The sequence below is a fragment of the Mus caroli genome, chromosome 7 (assembly GCF_900094665.2).
Source record: "Mus caroli chromosome 7, CAROLI_EIJ_v1.1, whole genome shotgun sequence".
Classification (NCBI taxonomy): Eukaryota; Metazoa; Chordata; class Mammalia; order Rodentia; family Muridae; genus Mus; species Mus caroli.
Window position 1 is genome coordinate 28,512,803 of NC_034576.1, and position 8,468 is coordinate 28,521,270.

Below are 8,468 nucleotides of genomic sequence, written 5' to 3' on the forward strand. Positions count from 1 at the left end.
ACTCACTCTGTAGACCAGGCTGGCCTCGAACTCAGAAATCCACCTGCCTCTGCCTCCCAAGTGCTGGGATTAAAGGCGTGCGCCACCACACCCGACTGCAGCCAGTGTTCTTAACCTCTGAGCCACCTCTTCTGCCTGTGCCAGGCTAACACATGGGCTCGGATCCTAACTTAGCTCCTCATGCCTGCAGGCCAAGCACTGTCTGCCTGCACCAGTTCTTCTGTCCAGTGTGTCCCGCTTTTGCCTGCGCCCAAGGTGCATAACTCCTACTGGCCTTTACTACAGTGCTGGTTGAGAAGCAGACAAAAAAAGCAAATGGTTAAATCATACACACACACACACAGCTTGGTAAAGTGCTGTTGTGTGGCGCTGAGCTCAGGCACAGACTGCCTGCTCACCACCAGTGGGGCTTGAGCTCACCCAGACCCTCAGCAATAAAGGAAGTGTGGTTCTTGCTGCTTCTGGCCTGAGAAAGACAACTTGCAAAGCCAGGATCTTCCCTTGACACCCTTGGTCACATTACCGTCCACTTCTTGTCATGTAATAAACTGGAGACAGCGCACCTACTGCCACTGCCACAGCGGCAGCGTGAGCACTAGGGGGACTTGGTTCTGCGCTGCCTAGTACAGTGCCTGTGTCTAGTACAGTGCCTGACATAGCACATGCTCGTGCATGCCCAAGTGCTGTGTGTATTCTTCAGGAGCCCTTGGAGGCCAGAAGAGGGCATCAGATTCCCTGAAACAGGAGTTACAAGTGGTTGTGAGCCATCGTGTGTGTGTGTGTGTGTGTGTGTGTGTGTGTGTGTACATGTGTGTACATGTGTGTATGTGCTGGAAACTGAATCCGGTTCCTCTACAAGAGCAGCTGATGCTCTTAACTGCTGAGCCATCTCTCCAGGTACCCCTGCCTCCCATATTTGAGGTAATTCTCAGCATGTAGTCCAAGTTTACCTCGAATTTTCATCTATCTACCTCGGCCTCTCTTGTACTGTCTTTACCACCCTTCCTCAATAGCTGAGATTCATGTGCTGGGTCTGTCTGTCTATCTGTCTGTCTATCTATCTATCTATCTATCTATCTATCTATCTGGGCAGGGTCCACAGCTCAGCTTGTCCTGAACTCTGAAACTCACTCTGTAACCTACCCTCACCTTGAATTCCTGAATCTCCCGGCCTCCACCTCCTAAGCACCCGAGTCACATGCTGTTGACACACTCAGTAAACAATGTGTACTGGAAGTGTTGGTATTCTGTCTGGACTCCACCCCCACAGTTACCCGGCAGCAGCCAGGTAGGCCTGGCCCACTATAAAAGGGGATGCTTGGCCCCTCCTCCCTTTCTTTCTCACCTACTCTTGCCTCTCTTCCCTCTTGCCTCCTTGTTCCCCCTCTCCCCCCATTCCCTTACCCTCCCTCTCTCTACCTGGCCATGTCCAGCCTCTACTTCTCTACTCTCTCCTTCTCTCTGCCTTTCTCTGCCTCTTAACTCTCCTCCCCATGCCCTGAATAAACTCTATTCCATGTTATACTGTCAGTGTGGCTGGTCTCTCAGGGGGGAGGGAAGCCTTCCTCACACCCTTCCTCACACCCCGCCAGAACATATTCTTATACAGCTTTATCTCTTTTCATGATCACAACAGGAACAAGTGGGTAAACGGATAGATAGGTGGATGGAAAAGTGCGTGAATGAGCGGGGTAAACTAAATGATGATTCAAGCGCTTGCTTAGCACTCCTGGGGTCCGTTTCCGATCTCCTTCTGGGAGCGGGAGTGAGAAAGAAAAAGTTGAGTGTGGTGGCTCTGGTCTGGAATCGCATCACTTAGAAGGTGGGGGCAGGAGGTTTAGGAGTTTAAGGCCAGACTAGTAGGCCCCTCTTAAAAAGAGAAACTTCAGGGGGATTCCCCCTCCCGTACAGCTAGGCCCGGCGCCCTTGCAACACCCTTCGCTGCCGCCAGAGGGAGCACAGGACGGACCCTAGAGCGTGTCCTGGGACCCCGCCCGGAGATGCCTGCCCTGGGGCACTCTAGGATGGGCACCCCGCCCCCACCCATCTGCACCCCCGAAGGACCCCGGGCTTGAAGGCTTCACATTATCCTGCTTGCCTCTGCAGGAAGGGAAACTGAGGCCCGGCGACCGGGGAGGGGCGGGTCCCAGAGCACGAGCCCCCGCCCCCGGTGGCCCCGCCCCGGCCAGTAAGAGCCCCGAGCGCGAGGCAGGGCGCAAAGTGGGGACAGCGGGCGACGGTGCGATGGCAGCGCAGCGGCTGGGCAAGCGCGTGCTGAGCAAGCTGCAGTCCCCGTCGCGGGCCCGCGGCCCGGGGGGCAGCCCCAGCGGGCTGCAGAAGCGGCACGCGAGAGTCACGGTCAAGTACGACCGGCGGGAGCTGCAGCGGCGGCTGGACGTGGAGAAGTGGATCGACGGATGCTTGGAGGAGCTGTACCGCGGCAGGGTGAGACTCAGAGGGGCCGGGGCTGAGGGACGAAGGTAGCCTGAGACCCTGCAACCCTGCGACCTCGGTGACCCTAGTACTTGCTCGCTGGTGCACCGACTGAGGCCTTTGCTAGGATTCATGGTCCGAGGCGCTGGTCTCCGTGCTTAGAGGCATCCAGCTCGTGGGCACTCAGACATGCACCTAGGATCCCCAGACATGTGTGCGTCCAATCAACCCAGACAACTGGGAAGGGCTGGGGATGAGATGAGAGGAGGGGTGGGGGCAGAGCCAACATATTGAGAGAACGGATAGGGACAGGGGATGTCCTTAAGCCAAACATAGACATGGGTGACAAGGGAGATAGGACAGCAGAGACTCTCAGCAGAGGAAGCAACAATTTTCACAGATGACGGAAGTCACAGCCACTCAGACATAGCACCAAAGTGAGCCACACACAAACTCACAGGAACACAAGTGGATTAAGTTAAGGGGCAGCATGGCCTGCCATGGGCACACTAACATGCACGCACAACACAACCCCCCTGGGCGCCAAGTGAAGAGATACAGCTGGGCACAGATACACATCAGTTCCAGCTGGGATGCTCCAAGCTCCAATAGCTATCCGGGGACACAGAGTGACTCAAGTTACATGGGCCATTATCTGCTGCCAAAAAAGAAAAGTATGGCTGTCTACAAACGGAAGGGCAGATGTCACAGTTTTGTGTGTGTGCGTGCACACACACACACGTGTCTGTGGAAATTACACACGGAACTGGTAAAAGTGTCCCAGGAATACAGAACACTAGAAACCAAGGTAGGCAGGGTCGCTAATGTTTGTGACCTCAGCACTTGGGAGGTGAAGGCTGGAGGGTTAGGGGTTCAAGGACGACCTTGGATAAGGAGACCCTGTCTGAAAAATCTAAAACAAACCTGGCATCGTGCACCTCACACCTTTTAGACCCAGCACTGGGGAGGCAGAGGTAGACAGATCTCTGTGAGTTCGAGGCCAGCCAGTTCTACAGAGTGGGTTCCAAGTCATCCAGGGATACATAGAAAGACCCTATCTTTAAAAAAAAAAGATAAATAAAGATAGTCCCTACAGCTTGCCACGTATGACCTGGGATAGCCACACGAGAGAGGCAGCCACACTGGCTACACTCTCTCAGGGCGAGTAGGCCCCTCAGTCTCGGGCCCAGCACACTTAGATGCCAGAGATCCTTCTCCCACACAGGACAGCACCCTCATTGCCCAGCTGGGAAGCAGAACTGGGAAAGTAGAAGCTTAGGTCCGGGGGCCTCTGGCCCAGGACAGCTGGATCTTGTCCACAACGTGATCAGACATCCTTTGTATCACCACCACCATGAGGCCTTAGCCTCCCCTCAGAGATGAATCCTGTTAGCCAGCCATGGTGGGCCTAGGTGGTCACTTCTCTGACTGAGCAGCCCGTGATGTGGCCCAGGGAGGTCTGGCTGGCCATAAGCCCAAAAGCCCTTCTTGTCCCCAGGGGAAGGGGCCCGCCCCAGCAGGCTCCCCTCCCCCACACCACTGCTAAGACTTTCCCTTGAAAGGGCAGAAGCCAATCCCTCCCCAAATCCTAGAATCTGGCATTCCCAGACTCGACTGGGCCTGCTTTGCTGAGTAGGGACTGCAGCCAAGGGGAGAGCCCCGTGCCAGCCCCAAGGCCCCCGGGGCTGAGCCAAGGGTGCAAGCATCGATCGATCGGGCTGGTACCAAGGCCTGGGCCTCCTTCCACCCATCTGTCACTCCCCTCACCCCCACACCCCTATCCAGATGTCTGACTCAGTGGTGCTGTCCCTGCCTGCCACATTATCTATCTCTGCAGGCCCGGCCAGCTGGGCCTGGGGTTGGTGAAGTGCCTCCAGAGCCCTTGACAAAAGGCTGTGGAGTGGGTACAGGCAGACATGGACTCTGACCAGTCCACTCTCCCTGGCCGTAGGAGTCAGACATGCCGGACGAGGTCAACATCGATGAGCTACTGGAATTGGACAGTGAAGAGGAAAGATACCAGAAACTCCAGGTAGGTGGAGAGAAAGGAGAGAGTCGCCCCTCCCCCAGTCCAACAAATCACAGAGCCCTAAACAGGACAAGCCAAGTTGACATGTTTATTAAACACTTGCTAAGCCAGACACTAAATCCTCCACAAAACGCTATAAAACATTTACCACCGAAAGGAAAATGAGACTCAGCGAGGCTGAAGTGTTTGCTCAGGGTCACACAGCTGGTCCAAAGCTAGGAGCCAAACCCAGGCTGCCCCTGTCCTGTCCTTCCCCGCTGACCTGACCACAGAGGCTTGGCCTTCTGGAGCTGGCCACTCTGAGCTCCTGCTTGAAGCCACTTGGGCGCTCCACCCTGGGATCAAGAAGTCTTGTTCCCTTGGGAAAGGGAAGGGCCTCTGAGGGAATAGGTGTCATTTATTTACTGGTTTTTGTTTGTTTGTTTGTCTTGGCTTTTGTTTTGTTTTGCTTTCCCCCATCCCCCAGGGACTTCTGGAGGCTTGTGCAAATCCCACAGAGGTGAGTTTCTGTCTTTCCCAGAGGGAGTGGACCCCTCACCTCACTGGGGGAGGGGAGGGGGAAGGGAGGGGGGAGGGGAAGGCTGGCCATAGCCAGGATGGATGGGGACAGTCCTGCTCTTTGTCATCCTTGTCTCCTCCTCCTTCTCCTCCTCCTCCTCCTCTTCCTCCTCCCCCTCCCTCTTTCCCATCTGTCACTGGGATCCACAGGCTGCTGCCTCAGAGCCCATCCCCCACGGGGCTCCTGTTTCCGCCCATATGGTGCCGGTCCCTTGCTGGCTGTCTGGGGGTTGGGTAGGGGGGCTCACCCTCTCTCTCCACCTCTCTCCCCGTGACTGTCCATACCGTCCTGGGGTTCCCTGTATACCTCTGGAGGGCCCCCATCCTGCAGGTCCTGGAGCTGGGCAACACAACCACTCCCACTTCCTTCCCTGCTTTAAAAGGGAAAATATTCACGGTTCTCCCCTTAGCTCCTAGATGCCAGAGGGACAAACGTCACCGCCTGTCAGTCGGCCTGGAGCTGGCTCAGACCTGGTCTCTGGGGACTGTTTCTCAGCCTGAGAAACGTCTCCCTCTTCCCTCTGAGCCTGTGTCTCTCTCAGATCAGGGTCTTTGTCTCTCTCCAACTCTTTTATTTGACTTCATGTTAAGTGGATAAGTGTTTTGTCTGCATGTATGCCTGTGCACCACACATGCCTGGTGCCCATGAGGGCAAGAAGAGGGCTCAGATCCACTGGAGCTGGCGTTACAGACAGTTGTGAGCTGCCATGTGGTTGCTGGGAACCGAACTGGTTTCCTCTGGAAGAGCAGCCACTGCTCTTAACCACAGAGCTGCCTTTTTGCACCCCTCCCCCTTTTTCTTGAGATAGGTACTCAGTGTGTAAATTCATAGCAATCCTCCTGCCTCCAGTAGAACTACTGACCCAAGGAGTAATTTCAGCTTCCTCCAATCTTTCTACCTCCTCTGCCCTTTTCTCTTGCCTATCTTAGGCTCCATCCCCACCCTGTTTGGCCCCAGATCCCACTTCGAATAAGCTGTTGCCCAAAGAGACACAGGCATTGGGGTGGGAGGCCTCTCTCCTGCTCTGTTCTCAGAATCCCACTCTGTCTGTAGGACTTCGTCCAGGAGCTACTGGCCAAGCTTCGGGGCCTGCACAAACAGCCGGGCTTCCCGCATCCCAGCCCCTCAGATGACCCCAGCCTGAGCCCCCGCCAGGACCGGGCCCACACTGCCCCACCCTGACTGCACCCGCCTCCGAGCTCCACCCCCAAAGCCCAGATTGTTTCTAAGTTGTATTTAATGGTTCTGTAACTGCCTCTGGTGTCTGGATTTTCCTCTCCCCATTACCCTGGCCTTCTGCAGCCCCTTGTCCTTGGTCCCCCAAGCCACAGCTGGCCCTGACAGACGGAGAAACATTCCTCCTGGCTACAGAGCCTGAGAACATACCCTACTGACCCTGAGGCGTCCCGGAGACTCGCATCCTGTCCCCACCTCCCCCATATGGACCCAGTCCCAGCTCCTAGGGAAGGCCAGGGCCAGATCCCCTGGCCTTCAGGGTCACGGGGGATGTGCACGGCCCACTGTGACCCTCTGTCATCTTCCCATAGGGCATCACACAGCGATGGGGCCATTAGTCCGCTCTATGGAGAGTGTGCTCGGTGTAACTGTGGGAGCTGAGGCCACAGAACAGCGGTACATAGCATTAAAGTGGGAGAGAAGAGCCCAGAAGTGCACAATGGGCTTAGGTACTAGGGATGGGAGGAGCTACTGCCCCTACTCCAGGGGAGGGCAAGCAGAACAATAGGACAATAGAGCGCTTGCTAGAAACCACCAGCAAGAGAATAGGGGTGTGGCTCAGCCGCAGAGCACCTACTTAGCATAATCAAAACCCTGGTTCCATCCTCAGCAGGGAAAACTATCTGGGAGGGCTTCCTGGAAGAAGCAGCCTCGAGACCAGAACTTACAGAGGTTGCTTCAACCATTCTGCAGTGTGAACTTGGAAGCAGAGAGTTTGGTACCAGGGTTCTGTTGGGGATAATACCAACTATTGATCAGGATGAACAGTGTCCCCAGAGCCAGGCAGGGACATCAACCGATCAAGGATTGCTGATGCCGTGCCTACCGTACCTCTCAGAAGTGGAGAGTGACTACCTAACATAGCCTCCCTGTGACTGACGCTCTGACCTCAAAGTTCTGGTGTCCAGGAAAACAGCCCACCCATCTTCGTGAGACTGCCCACCCCATGTGCTGCCCACTGCCCTCTTGGACAAGGGCTCCATCCTGGGGATCTGAGCCAAAGATCAGTAAGGGAAGATAGCTAACATCTGGCTCGCCAACCCTGTTGGGGGCCTAGCTGTCTCCACGCAGCCGATGGGCTTCGCGGCTGCCGCTGCCTCCCTCAGAAGATTGAGTGGGGGATGGTGGGTGTCGATCGGTCCCCATTACCTGGCCTCTTGTCCCGGAACCCTGCATGAGCCACAGGACCCTCCACTTCCCTTTCACAGAACCTGTTTTTGGTTCCTCATGGTTGTGGAGGTGACAAACCCCAGTTCAAGCCCCGGATGTTCACTGTGTCAGATCTGCAGTTGTCTATAGAATACATCGCAGATGAAGAATCAGAGGCCCAGGTCACCAGTGCCATTTGCTAAAAAGCTGGGACATGGTGGCCCTGGGGCTTCACCACGGTACCCCCGTCACTGGGTTGTTTTTAGTTTCAGAAGGAGATTGGCTAAATCTCTCTTTTTTTTTTTTTTTAAAGAGTTATTTTGTGTATATGAGTACACTGTCACAGTCTTCAGGCATCCCAGAAGAGGGCACCAGATCCCATTACAGATGGTTGTGAGCCACCATGTGGTTGCTGGGAATTGAACTCAGGTCCTCTGGACGAGTGGTCAGTGCTCTTAACCGCTGAGCCATCTCTCCAGCCCCTGTCTAATTCTTACTAAGGTATTGGTGACTGCTAACAGTTCTGGGAGATGATCCCATGAAAAGGCAGTGCAATTATATCCGTGTTAGGTCACAGCAAAAGCACCAGGAAGCTGTGTGCCTCTGTGGTTAAAAGCCCAAACTGAGAGCCAGGCAGTGGTGGCGCACCCCTTTGATCCCAGCACTCAGGAGGCAGAGGCAAGCAGATCTCTGAGTTCAAGACCAGCCTGGTCTACATAGCGAGCTCCAGGGCTACACAGAGAAACACTATGTACAAAAAACTAAGCAGAGGGTAGTGTTCTGCAGCCCTGGCATTTGGGGCAGAGGCAGGAAGATTGAGTTCCAGGATGGGTTCCATAGCCTGGTCCTTTCTCAAAATAAAAACAAAATAGAGACAGCTGCTGAAGGCACTGGCTGCTAGTCCTGAGACTCAAGACTCATTCAGTCTCTGGGACCCACATGATGGAAGATGAGAACCAGCCCCAGAGCCGGGCGTGGTGGCGCACGCCTTTAATCCCAGCACTCGGGAGGCAGAGGCAGGCGGATTTCTGAGTTCGAGGCCAGCCTGGTCTACAAAGTGAG

The 8,468-nt window shown here is 55.2% G+C and overlaps 2 protein-coding genes across 2 annotated transcripts in view; one reads left to right on the forward strand and one right to left on the reverse strand.

Moving 5' to 3' along the window:
• Catsperg (cation channel sperm associated auxiliary subunit gamma) overlaps positions 1 to 8,468 on the reverse strand; it is a 545,789-nt gene that overhangs the window by 106,177 nt on the left and 431,144 nt on the right. The gene's annotated exons all lie outside the window — the stretch shown is intronic.
• Ppp1r14a (protein phosphatase 1 regulatory inhibitor subunit 14A) lies at positions 2,104 to 6,277 on the forward strand. The gene is made up of 4 exons (XM_021168812.2): positions 2,104 to 2,445; positions 4,385 to 4,465; positions 4,929 to 4,961; positions 6,075 to 6,277. The coding sequence occupies exons 1-4, from the start codon at positions 2,245 to 2,247 to the stop codon at positions 6,201 to 6,203; spliced, it is 444 nt and encodes a 147-aa protein (XP_021024471.1). The 5' UTR covers positions 2,104 to 2,244; the 3' UTR covers positions 6,204 to 6,277.